The sequence below is a fragment of the Vombatus ursinus genome, unplaced genomic scaffold, assembly GCF_900497805.2.
Source record: "Vombatus ursinus unplaced genomic scaffold, bare-nosed wombat genome assembly UNPS02010461.1, whole genome shotgun sequence".
Lineage (NCBI taxonomy): Eukaryota > Metazoa > Chordata > Mammalia > Diprotodontia > Vombatidae > Vombatus > Vombatus ursinus.
The window spans coordinates 1,058,129-1,084,087 of NW_020950239.1; the positions used below are offsets into that span (position 1 = coordinate 1,058,129).

General features: G+C 42.0%; 1 protein-coding gene across 1 annotated transcript in view; it reads left to right on the forward strand.

Moving 5' to 3' along the window:
- Positions 1–783: 783 nt before the first annotated feature.
- Positions 784–25,959, forward strand: part of FAT4 (FAT atypical cadherin 4) — a 221,810-nt gene continuing 196,634 nt past the window's right edge. Inside the window, exon 1 of the mRNA XM_027854535.1 lies at positions 784–5,952. Within this exon, the coding sequence (XP_027710336.1) occupies positions 784–5,952 (5,169 nt within the window). The remainder of the gene's footprint in view (positions 5,953–25,959) is intronic.

Sequence of the window (25,959 nt, forward strand, 5' to 3'; positions counted from 1 at the left end):
AAAAAAACAAAAAAATGCCGCTGGCTGAGGGCCACAGAGCCCCAAGAGAGGCGACGGCGCCGTGGGGGACTGAGCCGCGTCGGGCGTCCGCAGCTAGGACCCGGGCCAAGGAAGCCTAGAACGCCGCGTTGGAGCTGTCGCTGCCAGAAAGATCGGCTCCCGCCGCCGCCTCCCGGCTTTCTGGGGCAGCATCACGGGACCCCGCTTTGGGGAATCTAGACTCGGGGAGAGGCGATTATAGCGTCGCTTTCTTTTCCCCTCCCGTCTTCTGCTCACGCGTTTTTCCTCCACCTCCCTTTTCCTCTCCTTCGGAAGCGTGAAACTTGGAGCTCTGGAGAGGGCGGGCTGCATCCAGCGTCTCCTCCAGCACTGTGAGTACCGACATCTCCCCCAATTCCCCTCTCGTCCAGGGCCCGCGGACTCTTTGGATTAGAAACAAAAGGGAAAAGGGGAAAACCAAACAGCCACCTAGGGGGCTTTGGGGAACTGTCCTGGGGCTTAGCAGTCGTGCCCCGCGGGATGCTCCAGTTTCCCCCACGTCCCCTCTTCAGTCGCAACATGCACGGGACTGTCTCTCCAGATCCCTGGAGCTTTGTGCAGATGGGGTTCGCTTTTCCCGGATTTTCAGCGCCTTGAGAGGGATTGCCTTGCTCTCCTCCGAGCTAGCGGTTGCATTTATCACTGTTCATCGTCATTGTCGTTAGGGGAGGAAGAAGTAACTTCAGTCCTGTAGGCGTCCTTTCCGCTGGCCCTCGGTCAGCGGGCTCCGCCGTTCTTCTCAACATGCCCCTGTGCGCCCCCGGGGCTCGGGGCCGCTGGGGGCTCTCGCTCTCCTCCTTACCTCCTCTCGCCCCCCTCGTCCTGGGGCTGCTCTGGGCGCTGCCAGGCCAGGCCGCGGGGAGCGCCAGCACGGAGCAGCGCCAGATTTTCCAGGTGCTGGAGGAACAGCCTCCTGGCACTCTGGTGGGCACCATCCAGACGCGGCCGGGTTTCACCTACCGGCTGAGCGAAAGCCACGCCTTGTTCGCCATCAACTCCACCACCGGGGCCCTGCACACCACGGCGACCATCGACCGCGAGAGCCTGCCGAGCGACGTGATAAACTTGGTGGTCCTGTCCAGCGCTCCCACCTACCCCACCGAGGTGCGAGTGCTGGTGCGCGACCTGAATGACAACGCGCCCGTCTTCCCCGAGCCCTCCATCGTGGTCACCTTTAAGGAGGACAGCAGCAGCGGGCGCCAAGTTATCTTGGACACAGCCACCGACGCGGATATCGGTTCCAACGGCGTGGACCACCGCTCCTACCGAATCGTGGGCGGTAACGAAGCCGGGCGCTTCCGCCTCGACGTCACCCTCAATCCGAGCGGCGAGGGAGCCTTCCTGCACCTAGTGTCCAGGGGTGGCTTGGACCGCGAGGCCACCGCCCACTACCAGCTGCTGGTGGAGGTGGAGGACAAGGGCGAGCCCAAGCGGCGGGGCTACCTCCAGGTGAACGTGACCGTGCAGGACATCAACGACAACCCCCCCGCGTTCGGCAGCTCCCACTACCAGGCCGGGGTGCCCGAGGACGCGGTCGTGGGCTCCAGCGTCCTGCGAGTCTTCGCGGCCGATGCCGACGAGGGCACCAACGCCGACATCCGCTACCAGCTGCAGGAGGACGGGGGGCCCTTCCACATGGATGCCGAGACGGGGCTCATTACGGTGCGGGAGCCCCTGGACTACGAGGCCCGGCGCCAGTACTCGCTCACCTTGCAGGCACACGACCGCGGCGTGCCCTCGCTCACTGGCCGGGCGGAGGCGCTCATCCAGCTGCTGGACGTGAACGACAACGACCCCGTGGTCAAGTTCCGCTACTTCCCCGCCACGTCGCGCTTCGCCTCGGTGGACGAGAACGCGCAGGTGGGCACGGTGGTGGCCCTGCTCACGGTCACCGACGCCGACTCCCCTGCGGCCAACGGCAACATCTCGGTGCAGATCCTGGGCGGCAACGAGCAGCGCCACTTTGAGGTGCAGCGAAGCAAGGTGCCTAACCTGAGCCTCATCAAGGTGGCCAGCGCCCTGGACCGAGAGCGCATCCCCTCCTACAACCTGACGGTGTCGGTGTCGGACAACCACGGGGCGCCCCCCGGGGCTGTGGCCCGCTCCTCTGTGGCCAGCCTGGTGATCTTTGTGAATGATATCAACGACCACCCTCCTGTCTTCTCCCAGCTGGTCTATCGGGTGAACCTGAGTGAAGAGGTGCCCCCTGGCAGCTATGTGAGTGGGGTTTCTGCCACGGATGGTGACTCCGGGCTCAATGCCAACCTCCGCTACAGCATCATCTCCGGCAACGAGCTGGACTGGTTCCACATCAGTGACCACAGCGGTCTGGTGACCACTGCTGCTGCTGGGGGTCTGGACAGAGAGCGAGCCTCCCAGGTGGTCTTGAACATTAGTGCCAGGGACCAGGGTGTCCACCCCAAAGTATCCTATGCACAGCTGGTGGTTACTGTCCTGGACGTGAACGACGAAAAGCCGGCGTTCAGCCAGGAGGCAGGCTATGAGGTGTCTGTGGCTGAGAATGCCCCCGCAGGGACAGATCTGTTAGTCATAGAGGCATCGGATGGGGACCTAGGGGACAATGGGACTGTCCGATTCTCCTTACAGGAGTCTGAGACTGAACGGAGGTCCTTCCGTCTGGATCCTGTGTCCGGAAGACTGAGCACCATCTCGTCTTTGGACAGAGAAGAGCAGGCTTTGTACACCTTGCTGGTCCTGGCTGTAGATCTCGGCTCTCCTCCCCAGTCTTCCCTGACCCGGGTCAATGTGAGTCTCTTGGATGTGAATGATAACAGCCCTGTGTTTTATCCAGTCCAGTACTTTGCTCATATCCAGGAGAATGAGCCAGCTGGCAGCTACATCACCACTGTGTCTGCCAGTGACCCAGACTCAGGCCCCAATGGGACTGTCAAATACAGCATATCGGCTGGAGATATATCTCGTTTCCAGATCCATAGCCACACTGGAGTGATTTCCACAAGGATGGTCTTGGACAGAGAGGAGAAGACAGCTTATCAGCTGCAAGTCGTGGCTACAGATGGGGGGCACCTGCAGTCCCCCAACCAGGCCATCGTGACCATCACTGTGCTGGACACTCAAGACAATCCCCCTGTCTTCAGTCAGACGACCTATAGCTTCGTGGTCTTTGAGAATGTGGCCTTGGGATACCATGTGGGAAGTGTTTCTGCATCTACCATGGATCTGAACACCAACATCACTTATGTGATTACCACTGGAGACCAGAAAGGGGTCTTTGCAGTCAACCAGGTCACAGGGCACCTGACTACAGCCAGCATCATTGACCGGGAAGAGCAATCCTTTTATCAGCTGAAAGTGGTAGCCAGTGGGGGCATGGTGACAGGAGAAACCATAGTGAACATCACAGTGAAGGACTTGAATGACAATGCCCCCCATTTTCTTCAAGCAGTGGAATGGGTGAATGTGGTTGAGAACTGGCAGGCAGGGCATAGTATATTTCAGGCCAAAGCCTTGGACCCTGACGAAGGGGTCAACGGCATGGTACTCTACAGCCTGAAACAGAATCCCAAGAACCTGTTCGCCATCGATGAAAAAAACGGCAACATCAGTTTGCTCCGGCCTTTGGACGTGCATGCTGGCTCCTACCAGGTAGAGATCCTGGCGTCAGATAGGGGGGTCCCACAGCTCTCCTCCAGCTTCATTTTAACTGTCTCTGTCCATGATGTCAATGACAATCCTCCAGTATTTGACCAGCTATCCTATGAGGTGACCCTTTCCGAGTCACAGCCTGTGAACTCCCTGTTCTTCAAGGTGCAAGCTTCTGACCGGGACTCAGGAGCCAACGGTGAAATTGCCTACAGCATAGCAGAAGGAAACACGGGGAATGCATTTGGCATTTTCCCTGATGGTCAGCTGTATGTAAAAAGTGAGCTGGACCGAGAGCTTCAAGATCGGTATGTCTTACTGGTGGTTGCTTCTGACCGAGCGGTGGAGCCTCTAAGTGCTACTGTGAATGTGACTGTAATTTTGGAAGATGTAAATGACAACAGGCCACTGTTTAACAGCACTAATTATGTATTTTACTTTGAAGAGGAGCAGAAGGGTGGGTCATTTGTGGGGACGATAAATGCTATTGACAAAGACTTTGGGCCAAACGGTGAGGTGAGGTATTCATTTGAAACCATGCAGCCTGATTTTGAATTGAATGCCATCAGTGGGGAGATCTCCAGCACTCACCAGTTTGACAGGGAGTCCCTCATGAGGCAGAGAGGAGCTGCCGTTTTTAGCTTCACAGTGACAGCATCTGATCAAGGCCTCCCCAAGCCTCTCAAGGATCAGGCAACAGTACAGGTGTACATGAAGGATATCAATGACAATGCTCCAAAATTTCTGAAAGACTTTTACCAAGCTACCGTATCAGAACTGGCTCCCAACCTGACCCAAGTTTTACGTGTCTCTGCCTCTGACGTGGATGAAGGCAGCAATGGACTGATTTACTATTCCGTGGTCAAGGGAAATGAAGAGAAGATGTTTGCAATAGATAGTGCCACTGGCCAGGTGACACTGGCCGGTCAATTGGACCATGAAGCCACAGCTTCTTACTCCCTTCTAATTCAAGCAGTGGATTCTGGGACAGTTTCCCTTAATTCCACTTGCACCTTAAGCATTGATATCTTGGATGAAAATGACAACACACCTTCTTTTCCCAAGTCTACCCTGTTTGTGGATGTTCTGGAAAACATGAGGATTGGTGAGCTTGTAACCTCTGTCACAGCCACAGATTCGGATTCAGGGGACAATGCTGATGTTCATTATAGCATCACTGGGACTAATAACCATGGCACCTTCAGCATCAGTCCAAACACGGGGGGTATTTTTCTTGCCAGAAAATTGGACTTTGAAACACAGCCTTTGTACAAGTTGAACATCACAGCAAAAGATCAAGGGAGACCCCCTCGATCATCCACAATGTCAGTGATTATCCATGTACGGGATTTCAATGACAATCCTCCTACCTTCCCTCCTGGGGACATTTTTAAATCGATTACTGAGAACCTTCCTATTGGCAGCTCTGTTATTTCTGTGACTGCTCATGACCCTGATGCTGATATTAATGGGCAACTAACCTATGCCATCATTCAGCAGTTGCCAAGAGGTAATCATTTTGGCATAGATGAAGTCAAAGGGACCATATACACCAATGCTGAAATTGACCGGGAATTTGCTAACCTCTTTGAATTAACTGTAAAAGCTAGTGATCAGGCTGTGCCCATAGAAACTCGGCGATTTGCTTTGAAAAACGTGACTATTTTGGTCACAGATCTTAATGACAACGTCCCTATGTTTATATCACAAAATGCCCTGGCAGCAGACCCTTCAGTGGTGATTGGCTCCATCCTTACCACAATTGTTGCTGCTGACCCAGATGAAGGGGCCAATGGAGAAGTGGAGTATGAGATAATCAATGGTGACACAGAGACCTTTATGGTGGATCGGTACAGTGGAGACCTAAGGGTGTCCTCGGCTCTGGTGCCTTCTCAGCTGATCTACAGTCTGATCATTTCAGCCACAGATCTTGGTCCTGAGAGAAGGAAGTCAACCACTGAAATGACAATCATTCTTCAGGGCCTCGATGGGCCTGTTTTTACTCAACCTAAATATATAACTATTTTAAAGGAAGGGGAGCCCATTGGTACCAATGTCATCTCCATTGAAGCAGCCAGCCCTAGAGGAGCCGAAGCCCCAGTGGAGTATTATATAGTTGCAGTGCGATGTCAGGAAAAAGCTGCTGGACGCCTCTTTACAATTGGACGTCACACAGGCATCATCCAGACTGCTGCCATCCTTGACCGAGAGCAAGGAGCACACCTCTACTTGGTGGATGTCTATGCCATTGAAAAGTCAACCGTCTTCCCTAGAACCCAGAGAGCTGAGGTAATGTTTTTGTTCATATTATTTGTTCATTGTTCACATGTTGGTTTTCTACATAAATCATTTGCTTTATGTCTTTTTTTTTTCTATAACCACACGCCTTTATTAGGCTTCCTTGGAGTTTCTGGAGAGTGTAGCAGATACGTAACAAAACAAGCATGCTTTATTACAACAATGTTGTTCTCATTGGTTATTGTTACTGTCGAAGTTGTTTAAGAAGAGTTTTTAATCGTGGTCAAACAGAGATCTTCAGGTAGGACTGGATGACCACTGGCTAGAGAATATGTAGGGGGCATCACATACTTGTTGAGGCGTGGACTACATAGCCTCCAAAGTTTCTTTTTAACAGGTATTTTGAGATTCTGTCATGATACAAATTCCAATTAAAGAAGTCTTTCTTGTTTATTTCATTTCTTTTCATATCTTAAGTATTATAATATGTTTAAATTATTAGTCAAATGCCAAATCCAATTCCTTGGCAATCTCAGAAGAGAGACGACATAACAACAAAGGGTCAATGAAAAACATATAACATTTAAATTCTTAAATTTTTCTGGGTCTAAATATCCTAGAGTATAACCCAGGGCTCTTGTGAACATGACAATGGTGTACTGAAAGAAATTGAAAAAATTTCTGAGGAGTTAATATTATTGCTATCAGGGCAGGCCACTGATTTATTTTCACCATTTGGAACATCAGACCATGATCCTTTTCCCCAGAGTGGTATGGTGAAACCTTCTCAGATTAATGTTCTTAAATGCATATATATGCATTTAAAACATTAATTCTATATGAACATTATGCATGTACACATATGCATACATGTATGCACACACATATGTAAAACTTTTAAATGTGTACATATATGCATATACATATACATATATGTACACACACACACACACACACATACACTGATTCCATAAATTCATGGGCCCCAGATTAAGAATCCCTAATCCAAATGAATAATTTCCAGATTTGTAGCAGTTGGGCCCAATAGATGACACACATATTTATTGTCAGTCAGAAGACTTCCCTTTTGAAATAGGGAAGATTTCTACAGGTTAGCATCCATCAGATCTGATGTAGTTTTATTGAGGGAAATGTCATTATGCAACTTGGACAGGCAAGACTGTGGTTTCAACAGTTGTGTTACCAATGTAACTATAGTTGGCTGAGATAAGTTTCCTGAGATACCTCCATATCTTTTGCAATATCCTGAGACTACTGGTCATCTTCTTTCCCTCATGGAATGCAGTGTATAATGTGTCATGAATGAACATTGTTGTGTGTCAAATATGATGAAAGCTATAAAGTACTTTGCCTCTTGAGACACATCAGTATTGTGTCCATATTGTTCCATGTTGTTCCATGTGTATAGCATGCTTGACTTCCACTGGAAATAACTAAGTTCACTATCTCTCCAAAGATCCTTCCCTATTGGTATTTTAGTAATTAGAATTTGTGTACTTTGAGCTGAAGATGACATAGGCCATCTAGAAAATACTCTTAACAATTGAGAGGTATGTGTGTGTGTGTGTGTGTGTGTGTGTGTGTGTGTGTTGTGTTATTCTGGCCAAAAGATCACTTGTTATTGTATTTTGTAAAAACAATGATGCACATACAATAATCTTAAGTAGCAAAATGGAGAGAACTCTGAAATAGACTCCATCTGAACTGTTTTTTTTTTTCATTTGCTGTTTTTCAAGTATTCTTTCCCCCAATCCTTCAATGCAAGGCTCTGTCAACCAGCCAAAAACGTCTACTATCAGTGTGGTTTGTGATTCTTGGCAGAGGACCAGAGACCCCTGAGCTAATGATCCTGGGACCCATGCTTTCATTGTTTTGTGGGTAGCCTTTTCATTTTTAAATCTTCATTTTTTTAAAAGTTTTTTTCCTCTTAAGGACTGAGCCCTGCCTGTACTTTGGTTGAGTGAGCCAGATATATCTGTGGTACTCTGTGGACAATGCTGCATACTCGGGGATTGTGAGAACAAGTTTTTTTTTTTTTTCCAGCCTCCTGGTTTAACTCTGCAAATTAGTCTCCAGGCCAAGTTTCCTTCTCAGACTATGTCTTCTCTTGTTTGGTTTCTAAGTCACCAGCTCTTGTCTTTTATTTCTTAAGGATAGAAGTCTAAGATAGATAACTTCTCTGCTTAGTGTGCTGTTGGCTGGAATGGTGATTTTTTTTTTTTACTTTGGGTCTTTTTGCCCCATTTGGCTGCTTTCTAAGGGTGGAAAACTTTTGACTAGTTTGTAAACATAATTATTTATTCTGTGCAAGAAATTAAGCCATCCCAAGCTGAAAACGGATTTGCTAAAATGTGTGAAATCACTTATAAGATGCTTTTTGCCACTGGGTAAACCAAGCTCATTATAGAGCATGAAACGTTGTAGGACAATTGGAATGGTATTGCTATCATTAAAAACTAAAAATGTCAAAGAGCTTTGTCTTGTACATTATATATTCATTTTTGAAAAATGTCTAACTACTACCTTAATGGGACACTATGAGCATATATATATGTATATATATACATGTATATATGTATATATATATGTATATATATATATATTTAAAAGACAATAACAAATTAGTTTTCTTAAGGTTGGAGTTAGAGTCTTTTTCAGCTGTGTTAAAGGTATCACATAAAGTTTTGGGGGAACTGTCATTGCTGTTCATTGGCATTTTGAGAACTGATTGGATTCAAGAAAGTGATCTTATTCAGTTCTCTCAAAAATTGTAAGGGTTAAAATAACTTCTGTGAACTAAAGTGCTGAAACTGTAAACCAAGTTTAAGTTACTGAGTAGAAACCACTCCTAAAATCAAAAGCAAATGTGTTTCTGCTCCCAGAATATTGAAAGCAGTTGCTGGGAGCTAGAATTTCATATTATTATTGGTCGCATCTTCTGAGTATATACAGCAAAATCCTCTCTTTTTTTGTCAGCACAAACATAATTAATTTACTGTGAGTTTTAAGGAATAAGTTATAAATTATCAGCAGTTGTCAAGAGTTGGCTTTTAAAAAAATTCTTTCCCATTTGCGATCTTTGCTCCTATGCCTTTGATAATGTACCCTGCAAGGGGCTCTGGCTGCTGCCTCAGAGTGCTAAGCAAGGACTTGGGCACATCACATTCCATGGCAAGCCAGTGAGGTCATTTCAGCTGCATTCTTTCTCCTACTTTGTCACTGGAAGCAGAAGACTGCGTAAAATCATGGGTCCATCCATTGTATCCCCTTGCCTTGCCTTCCCTTCTTCTCTATCCCTTCCTTCCTTCCCATTCCTTCTCTATCTTCCTCCTTCCTTTCCCCTTCATCCTTTTATCCCACCTTTCTCCTCCCTCTCCTGCCACTTCATTCCTCTCCCCCTTCTCTCCTGTTCATCTTCCCTTCCCTCTCTTGTTGTTCTCTCACCCTACTTTCCCCTCCTCTTCTTCATTCTCTTCTTCTTCTTCCTTTCTCCTCTCCTTCACCTCTTCCTTCCTTTTCTCCCCTACTCATCTTACCTCCCCTCTGTTGTTCTCTTTCCCTCTCCCTTCTTTCCCCTCCTCTTCTCCATTCTCCTCTTCTTTTTCTTCCCTCCTTTCCTCCTCTCCTCCCCCCTCCTATTCTCCCCCTCTCTCATCTGTTCTTCCCTTCTTTTCTTCCCTCTGCTCTTTCTCTATCCTCCCCACTCCCTCTCTCCTTCCTTAACGACCTTCCCTCCCTCCCTGGTTACCCTTCAAAAATGTTTCTTTTCTACAGTTTCAGAGCCACTATATCTCAAGCCTAATCCTTTTATGCCCAAAGCTACTTTAGGCTACTTCTCCAAAGTGGAGATTTTCTCACCTTCATTTCTCTTTCCAACTCTCCTCTCTCTCTTTTTTTTCATTTTCAAATCAAGAGGACAATTTCTTTAGGATTAAAGAACCCCCAGTGTGAGCAATTTTGCTCCTGTTTGTGTACTACAATCCTGTCTTCTGGGTTCAGAGTCTGGTAGATGCCTCATCATCCCAATCCAGCCAATAGATTTACTTCCTTTTCTTTCTTAGGTATAGGTGGGTAGTTTAGCAGAGAAGGCAGTAACAACACTGCTCTGCAGACCACAGCCATCTAGAATCTGGATTTACTCAGAACAGCCCAACCTCACATTAAGCTTTACAATCAGAGGTAGACACAGAGGCTGCTTCTGGCTCTGGCCAAAGTTCATGGAATGGATTATGGGTCCTTAGAACTATGCACGTTATGGATCCAGGTCACATAATCACCAGAGAACCAGTTGTTAGAGCACAGGACAAGAGATGAAGAAGTCAATCCTCACTTCAGGACCTGGCTATATAGGTAGTAGATATGCTTTAAGCCAAGTGAACTAGATTCTTAGAAATGGGTTGAGGTAAGGGTAGAATGTGGAAGAGCCAAATCTACAAAGATTTCCAGAAGCATTAAAGAAAAGTGCCTGTAGCCCAGAGGAGGATTCTCTGAGAATGAGACAGAGAGCAATCTTCTTTACCAAGAAGGTCAAGGACTAGGAAATCAGCCTGTCAGCATCTGGGCAGCTGCAGGACAAATATCCAACCTAGGACCAGAATGAATGACCAGAGGACAACCATGGCTCAAGAGAAGACAAGGAGATAGGATCTAACAAGGAATGAGCATCTTACCACTTCTAACAGTGGTTTCTCAATAGTGTTTCTACATAACAGAAATAATAAGAGCTACCATTGAAATAGTGCTTACTATGCCAAATGCTTTCAGTTATTATCTCATTTGATCCTCACAACAACCCTGCAAGATAGGTGCTATTATTATGCCCATTTTACAGATGAGGGAACTGAGGCAAAGGTTAAGTGATTTGCCCAGCATCACATAGCTACTAAACATCGGAGATCAGATTTGAACTCAGGTCTTCACGACTTCAGGCCTGGTGTTCTATCCACTGCACAAAAGTCTGAACAACTGGATTTAGGGGATTCCTGACCCATATAGTTGAGGCAAAGAAAGGGAACAGGGTACCGGTATTTTTAACCACGATATATGTATCAACCTATCATTTTAGGCTTTAATTAAGCAAAAGCAAGGGATTCGTTCTTCACTGGATCTGAGGACTGTAGGATCATAGATTGAAAGCTACAAAGGACCAGAAAAGTTTAACTATTCTAACCTCCTTATTTTACAGATGGGGAAACTGAGGCCATAGGGGGTAAGTGACTTACCCAAGGTCAGGTGGAAGAAGCAATTTGTAAATGTCACTAGAATTGAGAGTCTTAATTATCTGTGTTGCTGAGAGCTCAATAGTCATAATCTCTTTCCTCTCTTTGTTTATGAATCCAAGACAGATGCACAGATATAGCCAAGTATCCATGTCATTGGATCATAGTCTGACCACTCTAAAAGTGGAAATTGAGGCCCACAAAGGCATTAGAATAGACTGTTGAAGGAATAGCTTTCTTTAAGAATCTTAAACACAAAGAGATGGTCTGACTTTAGTTCTGAATTGGAGCAGTCATTTCTTAGCTGTTATGTTGATGACATGGACAAAAGGCAGAGGATATCAGAAAAGACCATCCCATGCCAAGTCCTGGTGCCATGAGCTCTAGCTAGAAGAGACCACAGACACCATCTAACTTAACCTCCCCATGTTAGAGGTGAGGATACTGAGGCCCAGGAGGTTAAGGAATCCCTCAAGTTCATGTAACTGCCAAGTGTCCAAAGAGGGATTTAAACTTGGGTCCTTTGACATCCTGAGTCAGGGTCCTTTCCACTCAATCACACTGATCATTTCTATTTACCTTTCGAATGTGTCCTCAGAGACACACATGGCCCTATACATGGAGACACATAACCATCTTTATTTTCTCATGCTCTCAGACAATCCCCTTCTATGCCCCACCTTGAACTATCTCTGATTGCATCCTAATCTTGAGACTAAATGGACAGTAGAGGAATAGGAGAAACTGGAGGTAATGTATAAAAAAGAGAGCTTGGTGCGTAATCAAGATGAGGTAGAAGAAATGCTTTGATATAAATAAAATATTTCCAAATGCATGGTAGAATGGGAAATCTTGTTGTATCTCATTCTTCCCCCTTCCTTTCAGGAATCAATCATTTCTCATAACTTTCTTCATGTTGTATGGTACAAAAAAATGTTTGATTAAGAGTTACAAGACCTCAGTTTGAATCCTGGCTCTGTTGCTTACTAGCCATGTAGCTTGGGGAAAGACCGAAACTTCTGAGTCACAGTCTTCCTGTGTATAAAATGAGAATAATAATATTTGACCCAAAAAAGACAATGTGACGTGGTGGATAGACAGGTAACATTGAGCCCAGAAAGACCCTTTGTTACCCCGGGAAGGTTACTTAACCTCCTGATGCTCCAGGAAAGTCTCTAAGATTACACATTGCTGAGAAAGGACATTGGTAGAGAGTTTCCACTTAGTTCCCTATACCAGTGAAATCACAGCCTCAATCCTCTATCCCTGTCCTTAATATTTGTACTACCTCCCTGGAGGGATTGTCCACACCGAGAGTACCTATCCCAACAAAATCACAAATCCTCAAAATATCAGAATACTTTTCTTATGGTGTTGTCCTAAGAGCCAAATGAGATAATGGTTAGAAGACACTTTGCAAACCTTAAATGCAGGCTAAAGTATTTTTCTCAATTTTTAGCTTGAGAGTTCTCATCCCACATTAAGGAATAGAACAGTGAGTAGAAGCCAGCAATGTTTTGGGCAGGGATCAGCATTTGAGATGAATATCCCAAAGGTGCTTGTTTGGAGAACTAACTTGGGAAGTCGACCCCAGCTCAGGGAACAGCATTACATTCCATTGAATCATTAAGATGCCACATTCTACATTAGATTGACGTTCCATTTGATTGTAAGCTCCTCGAGGAGAGGGGCTGTCTTTTGCTCCTTTTTGTGTCTCTGGTACTTTGCACAGTGCCTGGCACATAGTAGGCACTTAGCAAATGTGTATTTATTGATTGATCTACAAAGCAGGATTATTAATTTAATTGTGAATTACTAATTTAAGCCTATGGAGGCAATTAGGTGGTGCAGTGACTAGAGTGCCACACAGGAAGACATCTTCATGATTTCAAATCTGGCCTCAGATACTTACTAACTGTGTGACACTAGGCAAGTCACTTAATCCCCTTTTCCTCAGTTTCCTCATCTTTAAAATGAGCTGGAGAAGGAAATGGCAAACTACTCCAGTATCTTTTCCAAGAAAACCCCCAACGGGGTGTTGAAGAGTTGGACAAGAGATAAAACAACTGAACAACAAGAGGCCAGAAGAACATTATTTCAACATAATAAGCTACCCTTTTAGGGGGCCATACAAATTTAGATCATTAGGTGGATCATAAATTTAGACCTGGCAGGAATTTTAGAGGTCATCCACTTCAACCCCACATACAGCAGTCAAGGTAACTAACGTACAGAGAAAGTAAGTGGCTTACTCGAGGACACACAAGTGAGAGGTAGTAAAACTAGAATTCCACTCTTCTTTCCTCTGATACAAAATCTGACCTCCCCTCAATGCCTCCAGCATTGCTTTGGCCAGTGGTGGTTTGGACTTTAGACCCTATCAGCTGTGTTTGGATTAGGCTTGGTGCACCGGTTCTTTGATTCAGTAATTTCACCACTTCAGTTAAGTACCTAAATCCCCAGGATACGTCATATTTTGGTACTGAGAACCTGGATCAGCTCCACATGCCAAAGCCGAGCAGTTTTCTTCCTTCTGGGTCCCATGACAAACACACTTGGTTTCCTCTGAATCTAGGGAAATGCACTAATTAGTCAAGGGAGGACTTTTCTGGAATAATATGACAGTAGCTGCCTGTTTTGATTGGCCAGGAGCCTTGCCTTGTAACAGAATCTGTTGTAATCTTAGACAGAGTGATAGACGGGGATGATTTCCCTCCAGGGTCATTATATGCTTCTCAATGTTTATTTTATATATATTTGTGCAAGGCTGAAACTTATGGACTGGTTATCTCATCCTGGTATTTGATCTCAGGGAGCACAGTGTGTGATAAGTTGTTGAAAATTCTTCACCTTATTTTTTCTCATTTTTCCTAACTTTTTTTCAGGTGAGGGAGAGGGAGGAAGAAGGTCAAGATAGCAACTCTTAGAGGAGTTATTCTATGGATTAAGATCTATGTTCCATTAAGGATCTGGGCATAACTGCCGTTCTTCATGATTGTTTTAAATGTTGATATGTTTAAAAAAAAAAACCCTGGACTTTCTAGTTAGACCTCATTCTTGTTTAATTTGTATTTACTCCCAACAGTGAAACCAGAGTGAGTGTAGTATGTGGATAAAGGACTGGCCCCAGAACTAGGAAACACTAAGATCAAGTCTTGCTCTGAAACTTATTGACTGTGTGACCTTGGACAAGTCACATAACTTCTTGGTGCAACTCTCTAAGATTATAATTTATAGACCATGCGATTATGTGTCCTCAGAGAGCCTGACTGAAGAGAAAGAAAGAAAGAAGGAAGGAAAAAAAGAAAGAAGGAAAATAACAAATTAATATGCATTTATTAAGTACCTATTATGTGCCAGGCACCATGGGGGTTGGGGTATAAATGTAATAAATTAGAGAACCTTTATTTGAAAGGTTTTTAACATTCCAATCAGTAAAAGTTCATTTAATGTGGATTCTTGTATAGAACAGAGATCTTGTAAATGTTTGAATTGACAATACTATTAACAAAGTGTTGGAAAATTATAGGACAACTCCTTTAGTTCTTAAATCATATCATGAACAATAACTGTGATGTGATGTGAACCCTCTAAGAAATACTATTAGGTAGCAATAACCCATGGGTGTCAGTTGTCTCCGGAAGAGGAAGTAGTTAAGGGAATATAACAGAAGTTATGGGCTGTCATTAATGGAGCAGCTCATATAGGGCACCTGGAATGTGGTTCCAATAATGAGCTCATGAAAATGCTGACTCTGAAACTTGTGCTTTAAGCCAGATGGGCAGACTCAGGGTAAGTGAGAGCCAGTCATAGACTGTTAGAGCTAAAGGAATTTCAGAGACCTTTGATTCCTACTACCTCCTTGAACAGATGAGGAAACAGCCTTAGAAAGTGGAAATGAACTTTCCAAAGGTCACATAATTTGTCTGTTATATATAATAATATAATTATTATATATAAGTGTATTATATATAATAATATTAAATAGTAATAATAAGCAGAGATTTATGTAGCACTTTATTTACTTATGTCATTAGATCCTCATAACAACTCTGTGAGGCAAGTGCTATTATTATAGCCATTTTACAGACAAAGAGTTAGGTAACTTCCTGTGGGTCATGAAGCTGGTGAGTGTCTGAGGCACGATTTGAACCCAAAGCCTCTGGATTCTGAATCCATCATTCTGTGTACTACTGAAAGCTGCCTCTTTCTCAATGCTCGAAGGCCACTCCCTAAGAATGCATAACAGGATAGAATTATGAGAAGGAAAGTGCATCAGGCACTTTGGAGTTTCTTAGAGATGGGTGGCTTCACAAGAATGCCAAGCAACAAGATTATCATTTGAGAATTTTGTCCTCCTATCTCAGTTTTCAAGGTAGAAGGGATTCTTAAGGCAACAAGAAGGCATGAGAAGGCTTCCAGTTCACTCTTACATAATAAAGATTACAAGCCCAAATACATTGAAAAATCCAATTTGTGAATTTAGTTTGACCTACTTAAGAGCTGATAGGCTTCTCAAGGGGTTAAAAGAGACTGCTTTGAATGGAACCAAATGTGAGAGAGTAAATAAGAGACCTGAGCTTTGCTTGGCATCTGATGGGTCTGAATCCCGTTTGGGATACTCACAAACTAGGGGACCATGGGCAAGTCTCAATCTTTCTGAGCTTCAGTTTCTTCATCTAAAAACAGGGCTAAGACCTATAATACTAACCTCATAGAATTGTTGTGTGTGTGTCAAATATGATAAAGTATATAAAGCACTTTGTAAAGCAATTAAATTTTAGCTATTATCAAGATGTATTATTTTCATTGATTTAAATATAACCATTACTTTTCCCTGTTAATAATGCATATCTATATCATATATTTATATATGATCCAAATAGAAACACTAATAAGTAAAATGCTCTTCACTTTATTTACATTAATTCACATGCTAAATTATCTATCTACTTATCACCATCTAAATGTATATAGCACATAGAAGAAGCATAGGTTAATTATAGCTTCCTAGACTTGAGATAGGAAGTAACCCTGTGTTCAAATCCCATGTCTGCTACTTAAGTGACTTAAGTCACTTAATGTCTCTGAGCCTCAGTTTCCTCATCTGTAAAATGAGGATAATGGTACGTGTTATAAATGCCTCATAGAGTTGTTGTGAGGCTCAAATGAGTTAACTGATGTCAAGTGCTTTGTGGCTCCTAAAGTGCTGGAGAAATCAGTTATTTTATGCGTATTCAAATTCTTTTGTGGTTCAAAATGTTATTGTAATTATATTTTGTCAAGGAAAATGGTTTATCAACTCTAGGATATCCCTCATTAGGATGATTGGTCTGAAGGAGCAGAGGTATATCTGGAAAATACCTCAGAGACCATGTGAGGTCTCATCTCTCTTTTGACAGAAGAGGAAATTGAGGCTTAGAGAGGTACAAAAACCTGCCCAAGGTCACACAGCTAGTTATAGGCAGAACTAGGATTGAACTTTGGTCCTTTGGTTGCCCATGATATTAATAGTATTTTAACTCTGTTATTCATTGATTTCAATATGTATTGCTAAGTTGTTGTTTTTGCTATGCTATGGCTTTAAAATCTTCCCCCACCCACTACCAAACACACATACACGCTGCCAGAGATTGCCTTATTATTATCTAGCATTCCCTATTTGTAGGCGAAACTGGAGTCTGGTATAATGCATGCTTTATTTCCTGGGAATCACTTACCTAAAAGCTCTTACACATGAAAGTCATTATAAATAAGGTTAAAGTCACTTTAAAAAAGTTTTATTTAAAAATAGTTTTATTGTAGCCCATTCCATCACCTCCTCCTCCCCACCGCTCAACCCTACCACTGAATCTTTGTAATAGAACAATAGAATTTAAACAAATCAACATGGCGGCTGCATCTGATGGCAAGTCTCAGGTACTGAATTCTACATCTGGAACCCCTTCCCCTCCACTGTATGGAGGAAGGTTTCAAACCTCGCTCCAGCATTTCCAGTGGCCCATGTCCAATCCACTATCTAGAAATCTTCTAGGGCAAAGCTTGGCATTTTAATTCTGAAGTCCACCTCCACTCTCTCCCTCCCCCAAAGCATTTCAGAAAGATCCCGTAATTGGAAAATGAGCAAGTCTCCTGCAAAGGGAGTATAGCAAGCTTCAGAAGCTATGGGGTATTGTACCAGTGGAAGACATCATCCTCTTTCTCACTGTTCAGCTCTCTAAGGGCCGCTTGGGTACTGTTTAATTTGCACCTCGTTTATAGGGGTAACATCACATTACACTTTGCTGTTATGTAAAAGTACCTTTATATTGTAAAAGACATCCTTCACTCACTGGGAAAGGCGTGTGTGTGTGTGTGTGTGTGTGTGTGTGTGTGGCTATTATTTTTAGTATGAATATATTATCAACAGGACTGTAATATTATGCAGGACAAACATTACTACAGGGGTTTTCATTATGAATATATTAATATATTACCAACAGAATAACAGAACCACGCAGGATAAACATGACCATGGGGGCTTTTGTGAGTATTTTATCTTCATGCACAAAGGGAAAGTTCTCAGATGTGGGGAGAGTATGTTGTACGGTAATTCTCTCGGCCCAGAATTTCAAGGGATCAGTGTTTTGTAGGGAAAGTTGAAGCAATAGTCCTGTGAGATTTAAAAAGAAAAGAAAAGAAAAGAAAGGAAAAGAAACAAAATGGAAAGATTTTAGGTCTGTTTTTGTCATTGTTGTTCATTTTTCAGTTGTTTCTGACTTTTCATGACCCTATTTGGGGTTTTCTTGGCAAAGATACTGGAGTGGTTTACCATTTCCTTCTCCAGCTCATTTTACAAATGAGGAAACTGAGGCAAACAGGGTTAAATGACTTGCCCAGGGTTGCATGGCTAGTAAGTGTCTGAGGCCAGATTTGAAATCATGAAGATGCTTTCCTGACTCCAGGCCTAGAACTCTATCCACCGTGCTGCCTAGTTGTCCCATCATCGAAAATGATTATGATTATGATTAGAAAATGAGAACTGATTTGTCTCATTTGCACTTCAGGAGATGATCTTCAAGATAATGGTTTGGTCCTCAGGGTATCTATTGATCCTATGACATAAAATTTTAAAAGATATATTGTAGAATCAGAGAGCCAGTATGGTATATAGAGAGAATCTGTCTGGAAGTCAATGATTTTTGTTCTGCTTCTGACAGGTACTAGCCATATGTCCCTGGGCTAGTCACTTTACTAGTATGCCAGGCACCTTGTTAGGACTATAATTTGTGGATGAGATGCTGATCCCTATCAATGCAGGGAGTTAGGAAGTTTCCATACTGGAAGTTCCTTAGCCCAATTAAATAATAGACTGACAAATAAAAAAAAGTCATGGAATCTCAGTGTAGGAGGGTACCTCAGAGACTTAAAAAAAAATCTGAAACCACAAATCTCTATTACATACAGCTTTCATTTAAAAAAAAGTATATAATAAATTCAATACAGTTTGAAAGTGGTCTTTTGTTTTCAAAACTGTACTAGTTTATGTCTCTTGATGAAACTCATTCTTTTCTCTTCTGGGTTTCTTTTTTAAATGAGAGCTTGTCTGTATTTCTTTTCTTCCTTTTTTAAAGCATCAAGTACTAGTCCTCTCCTAAAATCTTCACACTTCTTAAAAAAAAAGTGACAAATAAGCATAAGCAAACAAAACAGATCCACATTGGTCACATTTGTAAGCATAGATATCAATCATACTGAGTGCTCTGCCTCTCTGTTAGATAGTGATTGAATGTTTAATCAGTGATTCTCTAGAGTTTAAGTTAGTTGGTGCTTTTTTTTGACAATGATATAGTCATTGTATGAATTGTTCTTGTGGTACTGCTCACTTCAGTCTGCATCAGTTCATACAAGTCTTTCCAAGTTTCTCTGATATCATCCTTTTCATAATTTCATATGGTACAAAAATATTCCATTGCATTCATATGATACTGCTTACTAAGCTATTCCTCAGTTGATTGGCACCCCATTAATCTTAGAGACCGCCTAAACATTACTGAAAAGAATCCCTGCCAATTGATTAGGCAGCTTTGGCTTGAAGACTTTCAGTGATAAAAAAAAAAAAAAAAACAAAAACTCACCACTTTCTGAGGCAGTCCATCCCATTTTAGTATAGTACTTACTGTTAGGATATTTTTCTTTACAGCTATATGAAAATAGGTATTAGCTTACCCTTCAGTTCAGGAAGACCTAAGTTCAAATTTGACCTCAGACACGTATTAGCTGTGCGATCCTTAACCCTGTTTGCCTCAGATTCCTCATCTGTAAAATGAGCTGAAGAAGGAATGGTAAGCCACTCCAGTATTTCTGCCAAGAAAACTCCAAAAGGGGTCACAAAAAGTAGGACATGACTGAAAAATGACTGAACAGAAGTTAGCTCACTCTCCAGTTACCTTAGCCCTGGCAGATGAACCAATATTCAATGACTAATAAAATCGGGTGCTTCAACATCTCAGTGAAAATGCAGTCATCTGCATGCGCACCATTGCAAAGAGAACTGGGTCCCATATTCAGCTCTTATTAAGCAGCTACTATGCTCCGAGTACTGCACTAGGTACTGGGGGAGGTACAGGGTTCAGCTTTGGTGTGGTCTCTATGCTCATGGAGGGTGGTCTCATTCCAGTCTAATAGAAAGCAAAAACACAAGCACAATTAATTGTAATGCTCTATACAGTAAGCATGTTGGTTGTAAAATAATGTGCTATGTGAAATTAGAGAAGGAAGATTATTAGTGACCAAATGGATCAGGGAACATTTTGTGGAGAATGCGGTTCTTATGCTTCAGCTTTAGGTTTAATGGGTGGGAAGGAATTTTTAATAGGTGAAGAGAAGTAGGAAGGACAGCCTCGGAACCATGAAAAGAACGAGGAAGGATGGAGGAAGGCACAACGTGCATTAGGGTGAGAGGAGACGTAGATGGATTGTAGCTTTTAGTATCATTTTACCCTCTTAGAGATAGGAAGCCTTCAGTGTTTAATTGTCATACTTCCAACTATGTTAACTTATAATTCCTGTCAACTCTAATATCCCTATGAAGAGTTTCCAGCAGATTATTAGAAAAAGATAGGGTTTGAATCTATGATTTAATTGACATAAGGAAGTCCTCGATGAGGAAACTCCCTTTAGGAAAGCAAGTCTTTTGTGCAGTTTATAATCTTTGATAGGCATCTAGAGCACAGAGAGGTTAAGTTACTTCTTGAGGCTCACACAGCCAGTGTAAGTCTGAGATGAGATTTGAAAACCCAATTATTCCTAGCCCTACATTCCCTGAATGTATGGCCATAATACACATTATATCTATATCTCTTTGTTTCTAAATATAACTGAGGTATATGTTATATCACATGTGAGATATGTGTATATTATACACACATATGCGTATTTATATTTTTTATGTATATATTTATAATTTATTGTTAATTGTTTACCTTTAGATTTGGATTTTAATCAAATTCCCTTAGGGAAAATCAGTGGAGAGTGCAGCTCTCTCCAACTAAGGGCAGATTCATGTAATGACAAGTTACTAGGAAATTCATTTATCACTCTAAAAGACCATTTTGTAGGTGCTTACCCTGGTTCATCTATTCATTTTTCCCCTGACTTCCCTCCTGGTAGCTGTTTTGTAGTGTTTTAATTGCCACAAATCAGTTACCCAAAGATTATATTTTAAAGACACTCCATTAATTTGTCTGTTTAAAAAGGCTAAAATATCCATTCATTCAGATGTCCAAATGAAAAGAAACAGTCTGTGATTTTACTATCCCATCACATTTTATTGCTTAGAAATACAGCATGAGGGGAAAAAAAAGATGAATTTATCCCACCAAGGTCACAATTAATTAAACATAAGCTATGATGCCTTATTATTTCAGGTCTAAGCAGTGACAGATTTAGAATGCCCCCTTGACCTCTGAATTGCTGGAAAACTAAGGAAGTGGGAGTGCAAATTTTCTTTGCTGGGTAAGCTTGTATTGGGGGGGAGGGACCATGGTTAGCTTGCCAAAAAACTTGGGTCAAACTCAACCCAGATGGCTGGGCCTGATAAAGGTGTCTATTATTGTTTATTATTCTCAGCACTTTTGTTCGGTCATTGTGTTTATATTTGTATGACAAATCTCTGCTGCCCAGAAAAAAGGAGAGTTGGCCCTCTGAGAAGGTTATCTCTTTTTGTGTTTGTAAAATAAAATACTTTATTTTACAAGTAATTTAACTTATTTACCTTATTTTTAAGAACACAAGAGGGTAAACACCCAGTTCATATTGTATCCTAGATTTAGAGTGTGAAGAGATCTTCGAGGTCATTTAGTCCAATGTACCTATTTCACAGATGAGGATACTGAGGTCAGAACTAGACCTCATCATTTTTAGCACCTGGCATCAGGCAATCCTTCAGGTCATTGTTTTAAAGCTTATTCATTTGGTGGGTCAAGAAGATACATGGTGATACTGGCGTCTCGTCGCCAGAGACACTGGGATGCTGAGAAGCTGTGAGGAGAAAGCCCTCCCTCTGGTAACTTCTGATTTTAACTAATTCATTTTAATTAATTTAACATGCTAACCAGATGCTAAGGTCCACTACTAAAGGAATGCAGGTGTTCTTAGGGCTTCTTAAAAGTAACTTTCCTCTGGGGACAAAGCCTCGGCTCTGATCACATACAGCTATGAGTAGAACCCAGATGGGTGATGTGCTACATCACCCTCCTATAGACACAAAGTAGAATCACACTCTGGGCTCCAGCTGACCTGGTGTTCTTGCTGTTCTTCAAATATAATATCTCATCTTCTATTTTCATGTTTTTTTTTTATTAGCTGTCTCTATACTTGGAATAAAAATAATAATAGCTAGCTATTAGTATTTAGTGACAACATAATATAGCACTTTGGTGGTTGCTATCATTAACCTCATTTTACAAATGAGGAATCTGAGGCAGACAAAAGTTAAATGACTTGCTCGAAGGTGGATTACAAAAATATCATTGTACACACTTAATGGAAATAAAGACTGAGGCTCAGAGGTTAAAAGGGAATTCATGAGGCTAGTGCCTCATGAACCAAGCCTTGGGAGGTCAAGCACATTATTCTCCCTAAATCTTATTGATCACTCTGTAAGTACAGTTTTAAATTATCTTCTTTTCAGGTCTTGAATAATGGAGTTTTCCCCTAAACCCAATTTTCTGACTTCTTAATTACATTTAACTTTTAAAAATGTGCATAGTTTTAAATAAACTTCAATTTCTTAGCAGAATTCTATTTTATTCTTAACCTGTTGACATTTTTAATAGATTTTAAAAAAACTTAGAAAGTATCATGTGAATACAATGCATTTGGTGAACAGATTTTATTTTTTTTCTTTTGTGTTAAAAGAGGAATGGCAATGTGGAGATGCTGTAACAGGTTTCTCCTAGAGGGAAATATTAGCAGTTTAATATTAAGTTATACAGAAAAATATCTTGCCCTGGATGTTTTCTTCCTTTGAGCAAACAAGGCAGTCACTTTATTTCTAAAAGCCCGGGGAGTTTGGGTCAAGGAGTTGAGGCTCCCAGAAAGGAAAGCATTCTTTTGCACACATGCATTCCATCCCTATTCACCCTATTAATCAGCAGCAGCAGCAGCAGCAGCATCAAACATCTATTAAAATGTTTGGATTTTAAGCAGTGCTGTCCAGCAGACCTCCTTGCTGAAGAATGAGTCAGCTTTCTTCGGGTTGCCCACTGCTTGGGTGGTCCAGAAGGCTATGATCATAGAAAAATAAACAACAGCCCCTGGGCACATCAACAGCTACTGTGTTTGGAATGGTTGCAGGAGTTTTTCCATTGATTTGGAGCAGTACTGAGCTTTGAAAGGTTGTTTTCTAAGGCAGGAGGGCATTATTGAGGATGGACAGAAAACATTGCCCCCTACCCCCTTTTTGGTAACACAGACCTTCCCTACTTGGTATCACATAGGCTCAGCATTTAGACATGTCTGATCAGTTGATGAAGGGCCAAATTAGCCAGAAAAGAAAAACCGTGTAGGAAGACAAAGAAATTGACGTGGTTTGTAGAGTACCGGAATCTAATTTAATTAAAGCAATTGACAGGGCAATTGTTATTAAATACAACTCAGTGATAGACAAACATCATCCAACTTGAAGACTCCAAATAGCTAAGGGTATCGAATTTTGAAGGCATTCTGTAGCCTGCAATTAAATAGCTTACATGGACTACAGCCTTAATAGGCAATTGATGACAGACTTATTAGCAATTTTACTATGAAAGAGACTTCATTTTACATTTAATGATCTTCAGGAAGGCCATTAAGCTCTAGAAATAGCATATGTATCCATTGAATAGCATCATTTTTTAAAAATGGAAGACTGGGAGAAGTAATTTTTAATATCATCCATTTGACTTAGCTTTTTTTTTTCCTTCAATGTTTATGACATTTTATGTAGTGATATAACTACATCTATATTTATACATATATATATAACATCTATATTTGTATGTATATATACACACACAGAGATGCATATATATATATATTATATATATAGACAGAGAAAGAGAGAGAGAGAGAGAGAGAGAAAGAGAGAGAGAGAGCCAGTAGAACTGTGCTTTGAGGATATCCATGTCAAGAGAACTTTGGGTGGACTGCACGGGGGTTTTCAACAGAAACGGATTCTTGTGCTGTAGCCCTCAACTAAACTGGTTGGCTTCAGTGACCTGCCCACCAGCTAGCAAGCGTCTGAGGCAGGATAAACCTGGACTCTCCTAATAATACACTTTCTCCTACGCCAGTGCCCTTATGTAGTTTTGTAAGGAAAATTAAATAAAAAACTTATTTTCTTCAGGGGTGGAGGGCTGGTGGTGGTGGAGGGGGGCAGACAGGCAGTTTTCTCTTGCCAGACAATCTCTCCAATGTGTTAAACAGCTGAAGTTAGATCAATTCAGCCTTGAGAGGTTCTCTGTCTGTTCATGCGCATGAAAGAAATGAAGAGATGAAAGAGAGGACAGAAACGCATCACCAGAAAAGGACAGCTTTGCTCAGATGTCAAATTTCAGTAGGACCAGATTTTAATTATTTGTTTGGGAAACGATGAACGTGCGAGTACTCTCTGAACCACTGGAAAATCTAATTAATGCATTACTTCTTGGGAAAGGGTAGCTATCCTATCTTGCTATTCTGTGTCAAATAGGAGGGAACAAAATCTGCACATTAAAGAAAAAGAGATGTCAGCAGGACCGAGAGGAATTTCATTGTCCCGCGGCTAGAGTTGTAAATAATTGAGTAAAAGAAGATAAAATTTAGGCTTTTAATCAACGTTGTTCTTGTTCCCTTTGATTCAACATCCCTTTTCTTGATCACTCTGAAGTTCTAGTCCATAGCTGGGTGACCCTGGTCAAGTCACTTTTCCTCTGGGCTTTCTTATTTTTAAAGGAAGGAGGTTCATCTAGGTGCCAAAATTCAGTAATTCTTTCTAAACCTGCTAAAATTCTAGCTTCTAATTTTGTTGTTTTGGCCTTGTTAAATAGTTCAGTGATTACACTTTTGCATGAATTAAATTTCAGTGTGTTTCTTTTAAGCCAGCATTTGCATGTTAAGCCTCTTGCCCCTAAATGTGGAACAAAAGCATCTGTTCCCACATCCCTAACACATGAAGGGAATTACAGGGGTCAGAAGGACACAAAGGGTCTTGGGGCTGGAGAGAGAGTGACTGCAAGCATGAGATATGGGACCTTTCCCACTTCTCTGCCCCCTATTCCCATAGGGAGGCTCACTTAACACTCAATAAACCTTTAGTAAAGACTTATTAGTTGCTCAGATGGTACAGATTCAAGGTGAACATGACCTGTCTAATGAGCGGTCCTACCAAAGAGTGTTTCCGTCCCAGGAGAATATAATAGGAATTACCATTTGCCGTCATTTTTTTAAGATATTTGTCAATGCATGGTTCTCAATCTGTAAAGGCAGCTAGTGGGTATAGTGGATAGAGTGTTGGGTCTGCAGTCAGGAAGACCTGAATTCAAATTTAGCCTCAGATACTTACCAGCTGTGTGTCTCTGGGCAATTCACTTAACCTGTGTCTGCCTTAGCTTTCTCACCTGTAAAATGGAGATAATAATAGCATCTACCTCACACAATTGTTGTGAGGATCAGATGAAATAATATTTGTAAAGTGTTTTGCAGAACTTCAACCTCTATATAAATGCTATGATGATTGATGATAATATATCTACTACATGCAATGTACTGTTAGGTATTTGAGGAGTTGGGAGGATAGATACAACAAGGTTCCTGATTTCTAGGAATTTATAAGCTAGTAGAGATCAAAAAGATACTCACAGAGACAAATATAATACAAATTAACATGAACAAGGAGCTGACATATTTATTCTGCTGTGTGCAGATGTGTATATATCGTTCTATTAAGACCTATAGTCCACCATAGCATAGTGTATTTCTGATAGAAAGCCTCTCTATTGCTTTACATGAGAACATGGTCCACTCTCTCTTCTTTCTCCCCCTAACCTTAAATACTCCCTAATGCCCCCATGGAATTAGATTCAACAAGCATATATTAAGCATCTAATGTATGCCAGGCACTGTGCCAGCCACTAATAATACAGAGAAAATGAAAGTCTTTGACTTTAAGGAGCTCCTAGTTTACTGTTGGGACAGTTAGGTGGTATAGTGGATAGAGTACCAGGCCTAGAGTCAAGAGGATCTCAGTTCAAATCTGGTCTCAGACACTTACTAGCTGAGTTTCCCTAGGCAAGTCATTTAACCTTCCTTGCTTTAG